The 22,235-nt window shown below is 52.7% G+C and overlaps 1 protein-coding gene across 1 annotated transcript in view; it reads right to left on the reverse strand.

Annotated features, from left to right (window-relative positions):
• The window catches only part of LOC142471047 (bestrophin-2-like), a 92,088-nt gene that overhangs the window by 1,300 nt on the left and 68,553 nt on the right, over window positions 1-22,235 (reverse strand). The window contains exons 2-4 of the mRNA XM_075577847.1: window positions 2,514-2,699; window positions 2,132-2,226; window positions 59-292 (exon numbers count right to left, since the gene is read on the reverse strand). Coding sequence (XP_075433962.1) covers window positions 59-292; window positions 2,132-2,226; window positions 2,514-2,665 — 481 coding nt within the window. The 5' untranslated portion in view covers window positions 2,666-2,699. The remainder of the gene's footprint in view (window positions 1-58; window positions 293-2,131; window positions 2,227-2,513; window positions 2,700-22,235) is intronic.

The following is a 22,235-nucleotide window of genomic DNA, read 5'->3' on the forward strand; positions in this document are numbered from 1 at the left end:
GACAGGAGAGGCGAGGAGGGGGGAGAGAGAAGGAAAGGGGGGGGGGCCGTGTTCTCACCGGCCTCCACCACATGATCCATGGTTGGGAACCTCTTGAAGACTGCGGTGCTGACAGAGCGCAGGATGAGGAGCGCTGACAGGCTGCAGTAGCGCATGAGAGTGCGGCGGTACAGGCGTCCTTGCTCGTCCGTCCCGTGCACGGTCGTCGAGATGACGCACATGAGGCTGTCCGGGCGCGGTATAGACTGGTACTGATTCCACCAGCGATTCACTATCAGGGTTATGTAAAAACCTGTGGGGAGGGAGCGGGTGAGAGAAGGGGGGAGAGTGAGAGAGACATGAGAGGGGGGGAGAGAGACACGGGAGTGGGGGGGGGGGGAAGAGACGGGAGAGGGGGGAAGAGACGGGAGAGGGGGGAAGAGAGAGACACGGGAGAGGGGGGGAGAGAGACGGGAAAGGGGGGGAGAGAGGGAGACGGGAGTGTCGGGGGGAGAGGGAGACGGGAGTGGGGGGGGAGAAAGAGACGGGAGTGGGGGGGGGGGAGAAAGAGATGGGAGGGGGGGGAGAAAGAGCCGGGAGGGGGGGAGGAGAAAGAGACGGGGGGGGGGGGAGAAAGAGACGGGAGTGGGGGGGGGAGAAAGAGACGGGAGTGGGGGGGGGGGAGAAAGAGACGGGAGTGGGGGGGGGGGAGAAAGAGACGGGAGTGGGGGGGGGAGAAAGAGACGGGAGTGGGGGGGGAGAAAGAGACGGGAGTGGGGGGGGGGAGAAAGAGACGGGAGTGGGGGGGGGGAGAAAGAGACGGGAGTGGGGGGGGGGGGGAGAAAGAGACGGGAGTGGGGGGGGGAGAAAGAGACGGGAGTTGGGGGGGGGAGAAAGAGAGACGGGAGTTGGGGGGGGGAGAAAGAGACGGGAGTGGGGGGAGAAAGAGACGGGAGTGGGGGGGGGGGAGAAAGAGACGGGAGTGGGGGGGGGGGAGAAAGAGACGGGAGTGGGGGGGGGAGAAAGAGACGGGAGTGGGGGGGGGAGAAAGAGACGGGAGTGGGGGGGGGAGAAAGAGACGGGAGTGGGGGGGGGAGAAAGAGACGGGAGTGGGGGGGGGAGAAAGAGACGGGAGTGGGGGGGGGGAGAAAGAGACGGGAGTGGGGGGGGGAGAAAGAGACGGGAGTGGGGGGGGGAGAAAGAGACGGGAGTGGGGGGGGGGGGAGAAAGAGACGGGAGTGGGGGGGGGGAAAGAGACGGGAGTGGGGGGGGGAGAAAGAGACGGGAGTGGGGGGGGGGAGAAAGAGACGGGAGTGGGGGGGGGGAGAAAGAGACGGGAGTGGGGGGGGGGAGAAAGACGGGAGTGGGGGGGGGGGAGAAAGACGGGAGTGGGGGGGGGGGGGAGACAGAGCCGGGACTGTGGGGGGGGGGGGAGACAGAGACGGGAGTGTGTGGGGGGGGGAGACAGAGACGGGAGTGTGTGTGGGGGGGGAGACAGAGACGGGAGTGTGTGGGGGGGGAGACAGAGACGGGAGTGTGTGGGGGGGGGAGACAGAGACGGGAGTGTGTGGGGGGGGAGACAGAGACGGGAGTGGGGGGAGAAAGAGACGGGAGTGGGGGGGGGGAGAAAGAGACGGGAGTGGGGGGGGGAGAAAGAGACGGGAGTGGGGGGGGGAGAAAGAGACGGGAGTGGGGGGGGGGAGAAAGAGACGGGAGTGGGGGGGGGAGAAAGAGACGGGAGTGGGGGGGGGGAGAAAGAGACGGGAGTGGGGGGGGGGGAGAAAGAGACGGGAGTGGGGGGGGGAGAAAGAGACGGGAGTGGGGGGGGGAGAAAGAGACGGGAGTGGGGGGGGGAGAAAGAGACGGGAGTGGGGGGGGGAGAAAGAGACGGGAGTGGGGGGGAAAGAGACGGAAGTGGGGGGGGGAGAAAGAGACGGGAGTGGGGGGGGGGGGAGAAAGAGACGGGAGTGGGGGAGAAAGAGACGGGAGTGGGGGAGAAAGAGACGGGAGTGGGGGGGGGGGGAGAAAGAGACGGGAGTGGGGGGGGGGGGGAGAAAGACGGGAGGGGGGACAGAGATGGGAGAGGGGGAGGAGACGGGAGAGGGGGGGATAGGGGGGGAGAGACAGAGAGTCTATAGATCCAGATTCTCACCCAGTACGAATGACACGGGGATGAGGTTTGAGTAATGATTACAGTAAATTGACACTTTCTCAAAGTCACGTCTTTGATCCTCGGACAGAAAGAACCTGAGGGGACAAGAGACCCGGTGACACCATGCACGCACCCTGCAGAGCGTCTCTCCCTTACCCCCTCTCCCTGCCAGAGACCCGCAGAGTGTCGCTCCCTTAACCCCTCTCCCTGCCAGAGACCACAGAGCGTCACTCCTTTAAACCCTCTCCCTGCCAGAGACCCGCAGAGCATCGCTCCCTGCCCGACCTGCAGAGCGTCTCTCCCTTAGCCACTCTCCCTGCCAAAGAGCTGCAGAGCGCCGCTCCTTAACCCCTCCTTGCAAGAGCAGTGCAGAGCATCTCACCTGTATGTGATGCTGAAGGTGAGGTACAAACAGATGAAGACGATGAGTTCCTTGTATAAGAGTTTGTAAATACTCCCCCTCCAGATCATCAAAAGACTGTGAAATCCCCCAAACCGGGCGTTAGCCACACGGGCGGTGTAAGTGACCGTCATATCACCCGCAGAGCGTCACACCCCAGGAAGAGCCCTGAAAATATCAGACACAGGTAATAAGGCACTCAGGAGGCGGGTTACTGCGATAACATGTTACAGGGATAATAAGGCACTCAGGAGCCGGGTTACTGCAATAACATGTTACAGGGACAATAAGGCACTCAGGAGGCGGGTTACTGCAGTAACATGTTACAGGGGCAATAAGGCACTCAGGAGGCGGGTTACTGCGATAACATGTTACAGGAGCAATAAGGCACTCAGGAGGCGGGTTACTGCGATAACATGTTACAGGGATAATAAGGCACTCAGGAGGCGGGTTACTGCGATAACATGTTACAGGGATAATAAGGCACTCAGGAGGCGGGTTACTGCGATAACATGTTACAGGGGCAATAAGGCACTCAGGAGGCGGGTTACTGCGATAACATGTTACAGGAGCAATAAGGCACTCAGGAGGCGGGTTACTGCGATAACATGTTACAGGGATAATAAGGCACTCAGGAGGCGGGTTACTGCGATAACATGTTACAGGGATAATAAGGCACTCAGGAGGCGGGTTACTGCGATAACATGTTACAGGGGCAATAAGGCACTCAGGAGGCGGGTTACTGCGATAACATGTTACAGGAGCAATAAGGCACTCAGGAGGCGGGTTACTGCAATAACATGTTACATGGGCAATAAGGCACTCAGGAGGCGGGTTACTGCAATAACATGTTACAGGGGCAATAAGTGTGACGGTGAGGGGGTAACTAGGCTCACTAATAAAGATCAAGCCCACTTGGTTGCCCCTGGTCCATGTTTTGGGGCCCTAGAGTGTCAGCTCTTGGGCCTGACCGTCGTATATGTACTGCCATGCATTGTAAGTGAAATATGCGACAATAAAGACTGCGTGTGTGTGTCTTTTGCCTCTCCAGGAGTGCTAACCAGTGGAGATTCTCAGGCTATGAGTTTCAGGGGGGGGGGGGGGCCTTTGCGGTAAAAGTGTTGTCGGATTGCGTCTAGCTAGCTGGGGACCAGAGTTGCTGGCCACCCCAAAAATGTACCCGGGAGGCGAGTCAGATTCCCGGGTTACGTGTAGACACAGACCTCCGGACAAAGTCCTTCCTGGGAAGCAGTCACGCGGCTCCCCGCCACGAGGCCCTGCTTCAGCACAGACCAGAAAGGTAAAAAAGGGGGCATAAAGATACGCGTATCCCCGGTATAGTCAGGGGTCCCTAGTTTAGTGGGAGTCCAACAGTATATGCCCAGAACCCCCGGACCCAGTGTAGGGGTTCGGAGTGTCTCCAACCAGCCATGAGGTTGCCAGAGTGAAATTATTTCCAAGTCCAGCTTCAGTACAATAGAAGCAACTCTGCAACTTAACCCAAGCCTTATTTGAAGCACCATTTTTTTTTTAGCAAACTTCTTATAGGAAGGTCTAGAAGCTCGGAAAACGAACGTGCGCGTCTTTTCAGTAGATCAGTAGATCCTAGGGGACGAGGGACTGAGAAGAATTTTGTGCTATTTTTTTATTAACATGGTGTATTAAAAAAAAAAAAAGTATATATAGATATTTTTTTTTTTTATGCACTGTATACGAGCTGGGGATTTCCAAGCCTGTGGTTCCCAGAGACCAGTTGGCTACCAAGTTGGTGCCACTAACTCTGCTCGGGTCCCGGACTTGAAAGCCACAGAAATTGCCAAGGTGTGAAAGCCATTTTGGGCGGAGGAGTTAAGACTCAAGTACCCGCGTCCTGGGCTGAACGGAAGCCATCGGGCGACCATTTGCCCAGACCTCGCGACGCCCCAACTCCACGGGTGGCTTGACTCACAGGTGGCAGAGGTTGCCAGGTTGGCGCATGCCCCCCGTCAGATTTCAAATCCAACCTTGCCCGGCTTCGGTAGACTGGCAAACGCTCCGATTGGCCGAGCGCAATTCTCCCACGCTCGGATTGGCTGTTGTATTTCATGAATGGGACTGAAATACTGTAAGAAACCCCAGCAGCCAATCCGGTCCTCACTTTCTAAGCGCCAAGACAAACGGCGGCAAATTTGAAAAAAAAATCACCAAAAGATGCCTTGGGAGAAATGGACGTGAGTCGGCTTCAGACATTTTTCAAGGCAAGGCACTGTTCCAAGTCCCACTTTTCGGGGCCAAGTTCGGAGAAAGGAGCGTAGCTGGAACTACGAGTCGAAAAGGAGTACCAGGACGTTTGGTACTAATCTCCCGGTCAAGGAATATTGGCAGCTCTGGAAAAGATACCGCAGTGGTGTCTGGTAACTCAGGCCGAATGGAGTTGCAGGATTGTGCGGGTAACTCCCGGTAACCAAAAGATTTTGGCTTTCTGTGCTATTTCAGCAAGGAAAGGCTAGTTTTGTAGCGCAGATCCCCCAGTAAGTGTGTTTCCTCCTGTTATTTGTACATGCAGTGTGTGTATGTCTGTTTCTATGGAATCAAACGATAATTTGTCTAACTTCTTGGTTTTGCTCAGTGATGTGATCCCGGTATAAATGCCTGGTCCTCCCGTGACAGTAAGGCACTCAGGAGGCGGGTTACTGCAGTAACATGTTACAGGGGCAATAAGGCACTCAGGAGGCGGGTTACTGCGATAGCATGTTACTGGGGCAATAAGGCACTCAGGAGGAAGGGTTACTGCAATAACATGTTACAGGGCAATAAGGCACTCAGGCGGCGGGTTACTGCAATAACATGTTACAGGGGCAATAAGGCACTCAGGAGGCGGTTACTGCAGTAACATGTTACAGGGGCAATAAGGCACTCAGGAGGCGGGTTACTGCGATAACATGTTACAGGGGCAATAAGGCACTCAGGAGCCGGGTTACTGCAATAACTTGTTACAGGGCAATAAGGCACTCAGGAAGCGGGTTACTGCAGTAACATGTTACAGACGCAATAAGGCACTCAGGAGGCGGGTTACTGCAGTAACATGTTACAGACGCAATAAGGCACTCAGGAGGGGGGTTACTGCAGTAACATGTTACAGACGCAATAAGGCACTCATGAGGCGGGCTACTGGAATAACAAGTTACAGGGGCAATAAGGCACTCAGGAGGCGGGTTACTGCGATAACATGTTACAGGGGCAATAAGGCGCTCAGGAGGCGGGTTACTGCAATAACATGTTACAGGGACAATAAGGCACTCAGGAGGCGGGTTACTGCAATAACATGTTACAGGGGCAATAAGGCACTCAGGAGGCGGGTTACTGCAGTAACATGTTACAGGGGCAATAAGGCACTCAGGAGGAGGGTTACTGCAATAACATGTTACAGGGGCAATAAGGCACTCAGGAGGCGGGTTACTGCAATAACATGTTACAGGGATAATAAGGCGTTCAGGAGGCGGGTTACTGCGATAACATGTTACAGGGGCAATAATGCACTCAGGAGGCGGGTTACTGCAGTAACATGTTACAGGGGCAATAAGGCACTCAGGAGGCGGGTTACTGCAATAACATGTTACAGGGACAATAAGGCACTCAGGAGGCGGGTTACTGCGATAACACGTTACAGGGGCAATAAGGCACTCAGGAGGCGGGTTACTGCGATAACATGTTACAGGGGCAATAAGGCACTCAGGAGGCGGGTTACTGCAATAACATGTTACAGGGGCAATAAGGCACTCAGGAGGCGGGTTACTGCAATAACATGTTACAGGGGCAATAAGGCACTCAGGAGGCGGGTTACTGCAATAACATGTTACTGGTACCTGGCTCACTAATAAAGATCAAGCCCACTTGGTTGCCCCTGGTCCATGTTTTGGGGCCCTAGAGTGTCAGCTCTTGGGCCTGACCGTCGTATATGTACTGCCATGCATTGTATGTGAAATATGTGACAATAAAGACTGTGTGTGTGTGTCTTTTGCCTCTCCAGGAGTGCTAACCAGTGGAGATTCTCAGGCTATGAGTTTCAGGGGGGGGGGCCTTTGCGGTAAAAGTGTTGTCGGATTGTGTCTAGCTAGCTGGGGACCAGAGTTGCTGGCCACCCCAAAAATGTACCCGGGAGGCGAGTCAGATTCCCGGGTACGTGTAGACACAGACCTCCGGACAAAGTCCTACCTGGGAAGCAGTTATGCGGCTCCCCGCCACGAGGCCCTGCTTCAGCACAGACCAGAAAGGTAAAAAAGGGGGCATAAAGATACGCGTATCCCCGGTATAGTCAGGGGTCCCTAGTTTAGTGGGAGTCCAACAGTATATGCCCAGAACCCAGCATAGGGGTTCGGAGTGTCTCCAACCAGCCATGAGGTTGCCAGAGTGAAATTATTTCCAAGTCCAGCTTCAGTACAATAGAAGCAACTCTGCAACTTAACCCAAGCCTTATTTGAAGCACCATTTTTTTTAGCAAACTTCTTATAGGAAGGTCTAGAAGCTCGGAAAACGAACGTGCGCGTCTTTTCAGTAGATCAGTAGATCCTAGGGGACGAGGGACTGAGAAGAATTTTGTGCTATTTTTTTATTAACATGGTGTATTAAAAAAAAAAAAGGTATATATAGATATTTTTTTTTTTTATGCACTGTATACGAGCTGGGGATTTCCAAGCCTGTGGTTCCGAGAGACCAGTTGGCTACCAAGTTGGTGCCACTAACTCTGCTTGGGTCCCGGACTTGAAAGCCACAGAAATTGCCAAGGTGTGAAAGCCATTTTGGGCGGAGGAGTTAAGACTCAAGTACCCGCGTCCTGGGCTGAACGGAAGCCATCGGGCGACCATTTGCCCAGACCTTGCGACGCCCCAACTCCACGGGTGGCTTCTGACTCACAGGTGGTAGAGGTTGCCAGGTTGGCGCATGGTCCCGTCAGATTTCAAATCCAACCTTGCCCGGCTTCGGTAGACTGGCAAACGCTCCGATTGGCCGAGCGTAATTCTCCCACGCTCGGATTGGCTGTAGTATTTCATGAATGGGACTGAAATACTGTAAGAAACCCCAGCAGCCAATCCGGTCCTCACTTTCTAAGCGCCAAGACAAACGGCGGCAAATTTGGAAAAAAAAATCACCAAAAGATGCCTTGGGAGAAATGGACGCGAGTCGGCTTCAGACATTTTTCAAGGCAAGGCATTTTTCTAAGTCCCACTTTTCGGGGTCAAGTTCGGAGAAAGGAGCGTAGCTGGAACTACAAGTCGAAAAGAAGTACCAGGACGTTTGGTACTAATCTCCCGGTCAAGGAATATTGGCAGCTCTGGAAAAGATACCGCAGTGGTGTCTGGTAACTCAGGCCGAATGGAGTTGCAGGATTTGTGCGGGTAACTCCCGGTAACCAAAAGATTTTGGTTTTCTGTGCTATTTCAGCAAGGAAAGGCTAGTTTTGTAGCGCAGATCCCCCAGTAAGTGTGTTTCCTCCTGTTATTTGTACATGCAGTGTGTGTATGTCTGTTTCTATGGAATCAAACGATAATTTGTCTAACTTCTTGGTTTTGCTCAGTGATGTGATCCCGGTATAAATGCCTGGTCTCCCGTGACAGTAAGGCACTCAGGAGGCGGGTTACTGCAGTAACATGTTACAGGGGCAATAAGGCACTCAGGAGGCGGGTTACTGCGATAGCATGTTACTGGGGCAATAAGGCACTCAGGAGGCGGGTTACTGCAATAACATGTTACAGGGACAATAAGGCACTCAGGAGGCGGGTTACTGCAGTAACATGTTACAGGGGCAATAATGCACTCAGGAGGCGGGTTACTGCGATAACATGTTACAGGGGCAATAAGGCACTCAGGAGGCGGGTTACTGCGATAACACGTTACAGGGGCAATAAGGCACTCAGGAGCCGGGTTACTGCGATAACATGTTACAGGGGCAATAAGGCACTCAGGAGGCGGGTTACTGCGATAACATGTTACAGGGGCAATAAGGCACTCAGGAGGCGTGTTACGGCGATAACATGTTACAGGGGCAATAAGGCACTCAGGAGCCGGATGTGATGGAGGGGGCTGCACCAGCCCCTCCCTCACCGACCCCTTCTCCCAGCCCCCCTCACCTCTCTCTCCCAGCCCCTCTCTCTCCCCCAGACTCCAGCACCTCTCCCCCTCCCAGCCCACATCACCTCCCTCTCCCAGACTCCAGCCCCTCTCTCCCAGACCCCAGACCCTCTCTCTCCCAGACTCCAGCACCTCTCTCTCTCCCAGACCCTCTCTCTCCCAGACTCCAGCACCTCTCTCTCTCCCAGCCCCTCTCTCCCAGCCCCCAGACCCTCCCTCTCCCAGACTCCAGCCCCTCTCTCCCAGACTCCAGCACCTCTCTCTCTCTCTCTCTCCCAGACCCCAGCACCTCTCTCTCCCAGACCCCAGCACCCCTCTCTCTCCCAGACCCCAGCACCTCTCCCCCTCCCAGACCCCAGCACCTCTCCCTCTCCCAGACTCCAGCACCTCTCTCTCTCCCAGCCCCCAGCACCCCTCTCTCTCCCAGACCCCAGCACCTCTCTCCCAGACCCCAGCACCTCTCTCTCTCCCAGACCCCAGCACCTCTCTCTCCCAGACTCCAGCACCTCTCCCCCTCCCAGACTCTCTCTCTCCCAGACCCCAGCACCTCTCTCTCCCAGACCCCAGCACCTCTCCCCCTCCCAGACCCCAGCACCTCCCCCCCTCCCAGACTCCAGCACCTCTCTCTCTCCCAGACCCCAGCACCTCTCTCCCAGACTCCAGCACCTCTCTCTCTCCCAGACCCCAGCACCTCTCTCCGACCCCAGCACCTCTCCCCCTCCCAGACCCCAGCACCTCTCCCCCTCCCAGACCCCAGCACCTCTCCCCCTCCCAGCCCCTCTCACTCTTCCAGACTCCAGCACCTCTCCCCCTCCCAGACCCCAGCACCTCTCCCCCTCCCAGACCCCAGCACCTCTCCCCCTCCCAGCCCCTCTCCCTCTCCCAGCCCCTCTCCCTCTCTCAGCCCCTCTCTCCCAGACCCCAGCACCCCTCTCTCTCCCAGACTCCAGCACCTCTCTCTTCCAGACCCCAGCCAATCTCCCCCCTCCTAGCCCCTCTCTCCCAGACCCCAGCACCTCTCTCTCCCAGACCCCAGCACCTCTCTCCCAGATCTCAGCACCTCTCTCCCAGCCCCTCTCCCAGCCCCCAGCACCCCTCTCTCCCAGATCCCAGCACCTCTCTCTCTCCCAGACCCCATCACCTCTCTCTCTCTCCCAGACCCCATCACCTCTCTCTCCCAGACCCCAGCACCTCTCTCTCCCAGACCCCAGCACCTCTCTCTCCCAGACCCCAGCACCTCTCTCCCAGACCCCAGCACCTCTCTCTCCCAGACCCCAGCACCTTTCTGCCAGCCCCCATCACATCTCTCCCTGCCCCATCACCTCTCCTAGCACCTCTCTCCCAGCCCCCAGACCCTCTCTCTCCCAGACCCCAGCACCTCTCCCCCCTCCTAGCCCCTCTTTCCCTCCCAGACCCCAGCACCTCTCTCTCCCAGACCCCAGCACCTCTCCCCCCTCCTAGCCCCTTTCTCTCCCAGACCCCAGCACCTCTCCCCCCTCCTAGCCCCTCTTTCTCTCCCAGTCCCCATCACCACTCTCTCCCAGCCCCCAGCACTTCTCTCCCCCAGACTGCAGCACTTCTCTCCCAGCCCCTCTCTCCCAGCCCCCAGCACCTCTCCCCCCTCCTAGCCCCTTTCTCTCCCAGTCCCCATCACCACTCTCCCAGCCCCTCTCTCTCCCAGCCCCCAGCACTTCTCTCCCCCAGACTGCAGCACCTATCTCCCAGCCCCTCTCTCCAAGACCCCAGCACCTCTCCCCCTCCTAGCCCCTCTTTCTCTCCCAGCCCCCATCACCACTCTCTCCCCGCCCCCACACTCCCCCTCCCCCTCCCTGCGCAGGGGCTGTTTTTTTTGGCGCCAGGGAGAGTTCTGGTCTACTGAATCTGGGCCATCCGATTGGCCCGCGACAAGCCCCGCCCCCTCCCAAATGATTGGCCCTGGAGCAGGCCTATGAGGTCACCATGATACAGCATCCCCCTGATTGGCCCCCCTCCCGTAGCAACCAGTCCCTGATTGGTGCAGCAGACTCCCATAGGCTTGAATGGAGCCAATGTCCTAATAGGAGCCAGGTCAGCCTGTGAGGGGAAGACATTTTAGATGCTGTGAGCTGTGTGTGTAACATGGAGGCCTGCACAGTTACCTCACTGCCCTGCACCCTCCCAAAGACTTTATTCCTGCTCCCCCAAGTGACACTGAATCCTTGTTAATTACAAAGAAAGAAAAAAAAACACTGTTATAAAAAATAAAGATAAATAAATCCCCTTTCATTTACTGATGCAGACTGTATGTTATCTTCTGTGTACTGGCAGGCCCCGGTAATGCGGCGGATTCCGATCTATGGTCCCGCCGCAAAGCGAAAATCGCCGCAAAGCGGAACCGGCAATTTTCGGCACCTGCGCCTGCACAGACCGGCAATTTCCCCTTCTGCGCAACCTCCGTTCTGCGCATGCGCGACCACCATTCTGCGCATGCGCGACCACCGTTCTGCGCATGCGCGACCTCTGCACCCCCCGTTCTGCGCATGCGTGACCACCGTTCTGCGCATACGCGACCCCTGCACCCCCTTCTGCACATGCGTGACCACCGTTCTGCGCATGCGCGACCTCTGCACCCCCCTTCTGCACATGCGCGACTACCGTTCTGCACATGCGCGACCTCTGCACCCCCGTTCTGCCATGCGCGACTACCGTTCTGCACATGCGCGACCTCTGCACCCCCCGTTCTGCACATGCGCGACCTCTGCACCCCCCGTTCTGCGCATGCGTGACCTCTGCACCCCCCGTTCTGCGCATGCGCAGACATGGCGGCCCCCTTCCCGGTACTACTTTATGAGCGGGCCCCTGCTGTACCCACTAGATTAAACCTTTGTTCAAATCGCTCTATTGTTGTGACGGAGCGTGAGCCCACACGGTTTGTGTCAGGCCGCGCTTACAGTGCCGGCGACATCGCCTCAAAACAAATGTGTTGAATCCGCCGTGTGCGCTTATAGTAGGAGCGGCGCGACGTCGCGATCGCTGGAAGTCAGTTACAGTTGCATTTTTCAGCGACGCCGTAGCAAGAACGATAAGCGCGGCCTAACTTTGGTCCCACCGTATATTGGGATGTTTGCGCAGACGCTGCGGTTGTTGCTGTATGGGCCTTGTGATTCAGTAACGCGCTGGGAGCTCTGGAATTCTCAGGGTAATGGCGGTGGGGGTTGGGTTCATTGAAATCTGGGTCCCAGGCATAGGAGCGTGGCTCTCGGGTGGGGCCCCTAGTCATTCTGGGTGGTAGCTACCCTCCTACCAACGTCAGGCTAGGATTCCCAGGGTGTAGTCAGGGGTCAGTGTTCCCAGGATGAGGGGGGGGGGGGTATCCCGGGTATAGGAGCCTGGCAATTGTGGTTGGCCCTCTAATGGTTCTGTGGAGTGATTGGCTAGGGAGATACCTTGCGGTCAGTAGGACCGGGGGACGCGCCCAGCGGGCGGAGTCTGGATAACGACGGTCTGCCGCTCCGCCGTGATCAGACCTATCTGTGACGGCTGTCCGTCACCCCGGGTTACTGCGATAACATGTTACAGGGGCAATAAGGCACTCAGGAGGCGGGTTACTGCGATAACATGTTACAGGGGCAATAAGGCACTCAGGAGGCGGGTTACTGCGATAACATGTTACAGGGGCAATAAGGCACTCAGGAGGCGGGTTACTGCAATAACATGTTACAGGGACAATAAGGCACTCAGGAGGCGGGTTACTGCAATAACATGTTACAGGGGCAATAAGGCACTCAGGAGGTGGGTTACTGCAATAACACGTTACAGGGCCAATAAGGCACTCAGGAGGCGGGTTACTGCGATAACATGTTACAGGGGCAATAAGGCACTCAGGAGGCGGGTTACTGCGATAACATGTTACAGGGACAATAAGGCACTCAGGAGGCGGGTTACTGCGATAACATGTTACAGGACAATAAGGCACTCAGGAGGCGGGTTACTGCGATAACATGTTACAGGGGCAATAAGGCACTCAGGAGGCGGGTTACTGCAATAACATGTTACAGGGGCAATAAGGCACTCAGGAGGCGGGTTACTGCAATAACATGTTACAGGGGCAATAAGGCACTCAGGAGGCGGGTTACTGCAATAACATGTTACAGGACAATAAGGCACTCAGGAGGCGGGTTACTGCGATAACATGTTACAGGGGCAATAAGGCACTCAGGAGGCGGGTTACTGCAATAACATGTTACAGGGGCAATAAGGCACTCAGGAGGCGGGTTACTGCAATAACATGTTACAGGGGCAATAAGGCACTCAGGAGCCGGGTTACTGCGATAACATGTTACAGGGACAATAAGGCACTCAGGAGGCGGGTTACTGCAATAACATGTTACAGGGGCAATAAGGCACTCAGGAGGCGGGTTACTGCAATAACATGTTACTGGGACAATAAGGCACTCAGGAGCCGGGTTACTGCAATAACATGTTACAGGGGCAATAAGGCACTCAGGAGCCGGGTTACTGCAATAACATGTTACAGGGGCAATAAGGCACTCAGGAGGCGGGTTACGGCAGTAACATGTTACAGGGACAATAAGGCACTCAGGAGGCGGGTTACTGCGATAACATGTTACAGGGACAATAAGGCACTCAGGAGGCGTGTTACTGCGATAACATGTTACAGGGACAATAAGGCACTCAGGAGGCGTGTTACTGCGATAACATGTTACAGGGGCAATAAGGCACTCAGGAGGCGGGTTACTGCAATAACATGTTACAGGGACAATAAGGCACTCAGGAGGCGTGTTACTGCGATAACATGTTACAGGGGCAATAAGGCACTCAGGAGGCGGGTTACTGCAATAACATTTTACAGGAGCAATAAGGCACTCAGGAGCCGGGTTACTGCAATAACATGTTACAGGGACAATAAGGCACTCAGGAGGCGTGTTACTGCGATAACATGTTACAGGGGCAATAAGGCACTCAGGAGGCGGGTTACTGCAATAACATGTTACAGGAGCAATAAGGCACTCAGGAGGCGGGTTACTGCGATAACATGTTACAGTGTCAATAAGGCACTCAGGAGGCGGGTTACTGCAGTAACATGTTACAGGGTTCAATAAGGCACTCAGGAGGCGGGTTACTGCAATAACATGTTACAGGGGCAATAAGGCACTCAGGAGGCGGGTTACTGCAGTAACATGTTACAGGGGCAATAAGGCACTCAGGAGGCGGGTTACTGCAATAACATGTTACAGGGGTAATAAGGCACTCAGGAGGCGGGTTACTGCAGTAACATGTTACAGGGGCAATAAGGCACTCAGGAGGCGGGTTACTGGGAAAAAAACTGCTAAAGCAGTAGGGGAATTTGGAAGGTCACAGACCAGGTAATTAGCGATTTCCTGTATTAATTCTATGTGTTCAATAATCCCATCATCTCCCAAGAGGACAAAGACTACCTGCTCACATACTAACCAGCCTCCCCTTCCTGGGGAGTCACACCCCACCCAGCTTACACGTCCCTATACAGAGACTAAATGGAGAAAAAATAATAATATATATATATATATATATATATATATATATATATATATATATATATATATATATATATATATACACACACATATATACATATATATACACATATATTTACACATATATATATATTATATATATACACACACACACACACACACATCTATATACTGGCTCTCAATCCCCATGCAATCTAAATAAAACAGTCTATATCAGGAATCAGGGTGTAAAAACCAGGACTGGCTAAGCATCGAACAGGGGTCACTTTCGAGTGTAAGCTCCCCGGGCCAGGATTTCCTACCGTCTGACTGTGTATTATCATTCCCTGCACTGCCCCCTGTGTAAAGTGCAGAGTACATTACGGAATATATATATCTATATATATATATATATATAGATATATATATATCTATATATATATATATATATATAGATATATATATATGCACCACACAGACCTTACAATAAAGACAGGTGCCTCCCTGAATTTTAGTGACCCTCTTACCCTACTAGGAGACTTGTAAAAAACTAACTGCCCTGTCCCCATAATCACCCACCTTGTATTATCCCTCGATAAGCAGCCTCTTGTTCTAGACCCTACAAGGTATATAGGGGAAAGACCCAGTCCCAACACAGCATCTCCCTACAAACAACTCCTTAAACACCACCACTCCTCCTCCTCCTCTCCCCCCCCAATCTCTCTCTTCCCATGCACCTCTGCACCTCCCCCTTCCCAAACATCACACTCTCTCTCCCCCCCCTCCTGCATACAATTGTCCAGGGATTGGGAGCTCAGACAGAAACTCCTCCACCCCTCCTCCCCCAATAAAGGGTGAAAACTAATAGCATGAATATAAAGTAAGAGTTTCTGCCTTTCACCATTTCTGCTTTAAAAAAGGAAAACAAACAATTCTCAAATTATCTCTCTCCTTTTCCCTCTCACGTGCCCCCCACACCTCTTTCCCTCCCCCCATATATCTCTCCCCCCATATCTCTTTCGAACTCCATATCGCTCTCCATCCCATATCTCTCTCGCCCCCCAAATCTTTCTCGCCCCCCATATCTCTCTCTCCCCCCATATCTCTCTCCCCCCAATCTCTCTTTCCCCCCATATCTCTCTCGCCCCCTCATATCTCTCTCTCCCCCCATATCTCTCTCTCCCCTCATATCTCTCTCTTTCCCCCCATATCTCTCGCCCCCCACATCTCTCTCCCCCCATATCTCTCTCTCCCCCATATCTCTCTCTCCCCCCATATCTCTCTCTCCCCCCATATCTCTCTCTTTCCCCCCATATCTCTCTCTCCCCCCATATCTCTCTCTTTCCCCCCATATCTCTCGACCCCCATATTTCTCTTGCCCCCAGTATCTCTCTTGCCCCCAATATCTCTCTCCCCCCATATCTCTTTCCCCCCCATATCTCTCTCTCCCCCCATATCTCTCTCGCCCCCCATATTTCTCTCTCCCCCATATCTCTCTCGCCCCCCATATTTCTCTCGCCCCCCATATCTCTCTCTCCCCCCATATCTCTCTCCCCCCATATCTCTCTCGCCCAATCTCTCTCTCTCTCCCCATATCTCTCGCCCCCCATATCTCTCTCCCCCCCATATCTCTCTCTCCCCCCATCTCTCTCTCTCCCCCCATATCTCTCTCTCCCCCCATATCTCTCTCGCCCCCCATATCTCTCTCGCCCCCCATATCTCTCTCGCCCCCCATATCTCTCTCTCTCCTCATATCTCTCTCTCTCATATCTCTCTCTCTCCCCCCATATCTCTCTCCCCCCATATCTCTCTCTCCCCCCATATCTCTCTCTCCCCATATCTCTCTCTCCCCATATCTCTCTCTCCCCCATATCTCCCTCTCCCCCATATCTCTCTCTCCCCATATCTCTCTTGCCCCCCCATATCTCTCTCTCCCCCCCCATATCTCTTTCACCCGCCATAATTCTCTCACCCCCCATATCTCTCTCGCCCCCATATCTCTCTCTCCCCCCATATCTCTCTCTCCCCCCCATATCTCTCTCTCCCCATTATCTCTCTCCCCCATATCTCTCTCTCCCCCCCATATCTCTCTCTCCCCATTATCTCTCTCCCCCATATCTCTCTCGCCCCCATATCTCTCTCGCCACCATATCTCTCTCCCCCCATATCTCTCTCCCCCATATCTCTCTCCCCCCATATCTCTCTCTCCCCCCATATCTCTCTCCCCATGTCTCTCTCGACCCCCATATTTCTCTTGCCCCCCATATCTCTCTTTCCCCCATATCTCTCTCGCCCCCATTATCTCTCTCGCCCCCAATATCTCTCTCCCCCCAAATCTCTCTCTCCCCCAATATCTCTCTCCCCTCATATCTCTCTCCCCCCATATCTCTCTCCCCCCATATCTCTCTCTCCCCCCATATCTCTCACCCCCCCCATATCTCTCACCACCCCATATCTCTCTCGCCCCCCATATCTCTCTCTCTCCCCCCATATTTTTTTTACCTAGAAACTGCACATCTTGTATACCTGATAAAAGAAAATGCATGCACAGTACTGCTGATATTGAAAAAAAAAAAATTATCCAAGAAAGAAAAGTCTACAGAGATGCCTGTGAGAGCTACGACCTCTACAAGCAAAATATGCCCATCTGTAGGACTACCACAATTGGGGGTTCTAGCAAATACAGTGGCAACAGCTGCAATAGCGCCTCCTGAGGTCAGGAAGACAATTACACCTGATAGCCTAAAAATAGAGGACAAGATGCAGCGTTCTTGTAATGAACCCTACCCCACGGAAAAATGGCCCTTCCAGTCCAATAAAGAGGAAGATATCTCTTACGGGGAACCCGAACCGAGTCACACCCACAAAACACCCCAAGAATGGTGGGGGTGCCTGAACTCGGCACGAACAGAAAAGACCGCTCCCTTTGATGACGAATATGATCAACAGGAGACAGAGCGGGAGCAGCAGATCACCCAATATTTCTGTCAGCTAAAGCAACTGCAAGAAAAGCCTGGCGTATATAATGAAGCTGCTAAAATTTCAAATGAAGAGGGAGACCCCAATATCCCTGAAGGGACGGTGTCATCCAAATCAAAAAGAAGGAAAAAGAAAAAGAAAAGCGGTTCTTCACTTACCGTGGAAGGAACAGACACGTCCGCAGATCCTGTGGAGGAAAAGGGGGACCGAGTTGCCCTGCAGCCTAGAGAAAATGGAGAATTCGTCCCACGGTTAACCGCATATCCAGAGGGCCCAAGGCAGAAGTCGTGTACCCCAAATAAGTGTCTGTCCGGTGCCAACAGTGAGGAACCCTCAACCAGTCATCCCAGGGAAGCGAAGCCGGAACCAGTGAGTGACGATCCCTTGACCAGCCCTGAAGACGCCCTGAAAATTGCCAGGCATGACTGTGATCTGCTCTGTGAAGAATTAGGAAGAGAGAGAAAAAATAATGCTGAGCTACAGAAGACTGTGCTCGCAATTTACTCTGCGGCCAAGACCGAATTGGAGGATCTCAAGACTGAGCTAGATACTGCAAAGGCTACTATCTCCGCCACGGATGAAAAGCAGAGCCAATCTGATAAAATGGTGGCTACGCTAAAGCGGAAGTATGAGGAGGCACTGAAGCAGATGACAGTCTTCCAGCAAGAGGTTCACACTCTTCGTATAGAGCTTGATGCCTCACATCATGAGATCAACAGCTGCCGCACAGACCTGGAAGTTTCCAGAAAGGAACTACACAGTCTCACTGAGGAGCTGGACATTGCTAAAGAAACTATTGGTAATCTTGATACAGATCTCAAAGTCTCTCAGAAGGAGCTTCAGACCCTCAACCTAGAGAAGGAAGTCTCACGCCAGGAGATGGTCATTCTCAAAGCAGATGTGTGTAAATGGAAGGAGGACTGCAAAGAAGCCCAGAAGAATACAGAGACTGAAAAAGGAGAAAATTCAAGATTAAAAAGAGAAAACTTAAAACTGAAAGAAGAAAATTTTCAGTTGACAGAAGAAGTCAAGGAAAAGTTTGACGCAGAGCACCGACTGCAGAACCAACTGCAAGGTCTGCGTACACACCTCCAGTATGCTGAGGAGAAGCAGCAAACGCTACAGGAAGAAAAACTGCAGGCTGCTAAAGAGGTACAAGCGCTGCAGGAACGTCTGAATACCCAGTACGTCCCCACAGAGCAGTGTGAGGAGCTAAGGGCCACGCTGCATGCCTTCAGAGCATCGTTGGAAGCGGAGCTTCGATACCAGGTGACTCTGTATGAGAGGGAGCGTGAGAAGGCTCAGAAACTGGAGCAAGAGCTGGAGAGACAGAGAGACTGTTCCATTTCCTTGAGTCAGTACACCAAGGAGAAAACAGACGCAGCGGCAACCTTGACGACAAAAATTACAGAGCTCCAGAATATGAAGGAGACTCTGATACAGATTCCTCCAATACGGAAAAAGGTATGGGCTCTGCCCAAGCACCAGTATCCCACAGTAACTAATGCCCGCAAGGACAAGGGTACAGTGAGAGTTGGGGACTCCACGCAACTTCAAAACAAAATTACGAAGTTTGACCCACCAAAGAAAGCACTAGCCAAACCTACAGCTGCCCAAAAGGCAACAAACAGAGGTAGGAGTGCAGAATCAAAGCCAGAAGAATCCTTAGCTGAAGAAGCTGAACTGGCGACTCCGTGGTGTGGAGAAGCGGCAGAAAGACCACTTCAAGAGCAGATAACTCTAAGGGCTAGTCCTAACTGCTCTACAACTGTTGCCATACACTTTGTCTACAAAAAGAGGAGTGCCCGATGCAACAGAATTCTCAAGACCGCGCACGTGATAAAAAGACTTTAAGTGGAAAAAGTCCTCCTCGAGCGACTGAGGGGTGCTGATCTCAAGCATCTTTGGGAGGAGACAAAAATAAACTGGAGAAAGGGCTCCAATCCCAGCGGGACAGAGGGTTCTCTTCCTCCATCCACTCTCATTCAAGTCACAGAGATATCTAGGATGAGAGTGGAAGGATGGGCTTTGGCCGTGGTAAGCCCGAGCTTCCCACAAACAGGGGAGGTATGTAACAGGGGACTTATCCCTGTTCAGTAATGTGCCTTTAATCCAGCAGTGTGGTGGTTAACCTCTGGTAGTTAATTACTAAACACCACCTGCCTGATTAGATGGCTTAGAAAGCCTGTCTTTTGAAACAGGAAGTGAGAACTCTCTTTAGCTCTGACTGAGAGCTGACCTTTGGAGAGGCAGAGGTTCTTGAGTCCCAGGAGAGACTGACCAAAAGAAACCCAGATCTCTGGAGCTGACCATGTCTTGAGCTCTGCCAGCCACACAGCAGAGCTGATTGCAAGACACCAAATAAGACTTCTAAACCTGGATGCTGATATTTTTCTGTGCACGCACGGGTGCGGTTCCAAAAGAGCAGAGAAGCTTACTCTACAGCAACTAAACAGATAAGACTTTCATTATTAAGACACTGCTTATATCTGCTTATTTTCATGTTATGTGTTTGGGCTGGGAAAAGCTTAACTAATGGAGATGTGAACTAATTGCAAGGATTTCACTAGAAATACTCCCAAGTGAATGGAAGCTTTGTTCCCCCCTTGTGTTTGGATAATTTCCTGATAAAAAGGAAAAGGCACAATAAAGCCTATTATAATTTCACATTATAAACGTCTCCAAATTGTGTACCTCTGTGAACGTCCGTCTACACCCACCCTAACTCATCCAAGGTGCGATACACATAACACACCCACCCTAACTCATCCAAGGTGTGATACACATAACACACCCACCCTAACTCATCCAAGGTGCGATACACATAACACACCCACCCTAACTCATCCAAGGTGCGATACACATAACACACCCATCCTAACTCATCCAAGGTGCGATACACATAACATGCCCCCCCTAACTAATTCAAGGTGTGATACACATAACACACCCACCCTAACTCATCCAAGGTGTGATACACATAACATACCCACCCTAACTCATCCAAGGATGTGATACACATAACACACCCACCCTAACTCATCCAAGGTGCGATAAACATAACACACACACCCTAACTCATCCAAGGTGTGATAAACACCCACCCTAACTCATCCAAGGTGCGATAAACATAATATGAACTTGTCTCTGAAGTGGGATATGATGTTTCCAACTTTAGAACTCACTCAAATCAGACACGGTATCACTGCTTTATAAAGACAACTGCTCTGCAGTCCTATCCTCTGTGTCACCTCCCTGTGTCCGGTCCCTCTGTGTCACCTCCCTGTGTAACCTCCCTGCGTCCTGTCCCTCTGCGTCCTGTAACCTCCCTGCGTCCCTCCCTCTGTAACCTCCCTGCGTCCTGTCACCTCCCTGTGTCCTGTCCCTCTGTGTCACCTCCCTGTGTCTTGTCCTTGGTGACAAAACACTACATCCCCCTCAGTCATAAGTGGAAAAAAAATCATTAAAAAGGGTTTGTTTCAAGTGCAAACAATAAACATAAGTTATCAGTAACAAGGTGTAAACACAGTCACGCGGGCAGAGAGATACAGGGGTAATAAGGCACTCAGGAGGCGGGTTACTGCGATAACATGTTGCAGGGGCAATAAGGCACTCAGGAGGCGGGTTACTGCGATAACATGTTACAGGGGCAATAAGGCACTCAGCGGGCGGGTTACTGCAATAAGGTTACAGGGGCAATAAGGCACTCAGGAGGTGGGTTACTGCAGTAACATGTTACAGGGGCAATAAGGCACTCAGGAGCCGGGTTACTGCAATAACATGTTACAGGGGTAATAAGGCACTCAGGTGGCGGGTTATTGCGATAACATGTTACATGGGCAATAAAGCACTCAGGAGGCGGGTTACTGCAATAACATATTACAGGGCAATAAGGCACTCAGGAGGCGGGTTACTGCAATAACATGTTACAGGGGCAATAAGGCACTCAGAAGGCGGGTTACTGCAATAACATGTTACAGGGGCAATAAGGCACTCAGCGGGCGGGTTACTGCAATAAGGTTACAGGGGCAATAAGGCACTCAGGAGGTGGGTTACTGCAGTAACATGTTACTGGGGCAATAAGGCACTCAGGAGGTGGGTCACTGCAGTAACATGTTACAGGGGCAATAAGGCACTCAGGAGGCGGGTTACTGCAATATCATGTTACAGGGGCAATAAGGCACTCAGGAGCCGAATTACTGCGATAACAGGTTACAGGGGTAATAAGGCACTCAGGAGGCGGGTTACTGCGATAACATGTTACAGGGGCAATAAGGCACTCAGGAGCCAGGTTACTGCAATAACATGTTACAGGGGTAATAAGGCACTCAGGAGGCAGGTTACTGCGATAACATGTTACAGGGGCAATAAGGCACTCAGGAGGCGGGTTACTGCAATAACATGTTACAGGGGCATTAAGGCACTCAGAAGGTGGGTTACTGCAATAACATGTTACAAGGGCAAAAAGACACTCAGGAGGCGGGTTACTGCAATAACATGTTACAGGGGCAATAAGGCACTCAGGAGCCGGGTTACTCAAATAACATGTTACAGGGGCAATAAGGCACTCATGAGGCAGGTTACGGTGATAACATGTTAGAGGGGCAATAAGGCACTCAGGAGGCGGGTTACTGCAATAACATGTTACAGGGGCAATAAGGCACACAGGAGGCAGGTTACTGCAATAACATGTTACAGGGGCAATAAGGCACTCAGGAGCCGGGTTACTGCAATAACATGTTACAGGGGTAATAAGGCACTCAGGTGGCGGGTTATTGCGATAACATGTTACATGGGCAATAAAGCACTCAGGAGGCGGGTTACTGCAATAACATATTACAGGGGCAATAAGGCACTCAGAAGGCGGGTTACTGCAATAACATGTTACAGGGGCAATAAGGCATTCAGGAGGCGGGTTACTGCAATAACATGTTACAGGGGCAATAAGGCACTCAGGAGGCGGGTTACTGCAATAACATGTTACAGGGGCATTAAGGCACTCAGAAGGTGGGTTACTGCAATAAAATGTCACAAGGGCAAAAAGGCACTCAGGAGGCGGGTTACTGCAATAACATGTTACAGGGGCAATAAGGCACTCAGGAGCCGGGTTACTCAAATAACA

Source organism: Ascaphus truei, chromosome 20 (genome assembly GCF_040206685.1).
Source record: "Ascaphus truei isolate aAscTru1 chromosome 20, aAscTru1.hap1, whole genome shotgun sequence".
NCBI classification, from domain to species: domain Eukaryota; kingdom Metazoa; phylum Chordata; class Amphibia; order Anura; family Ascaphidae; genus Ascaphus; species Ascaphus truei.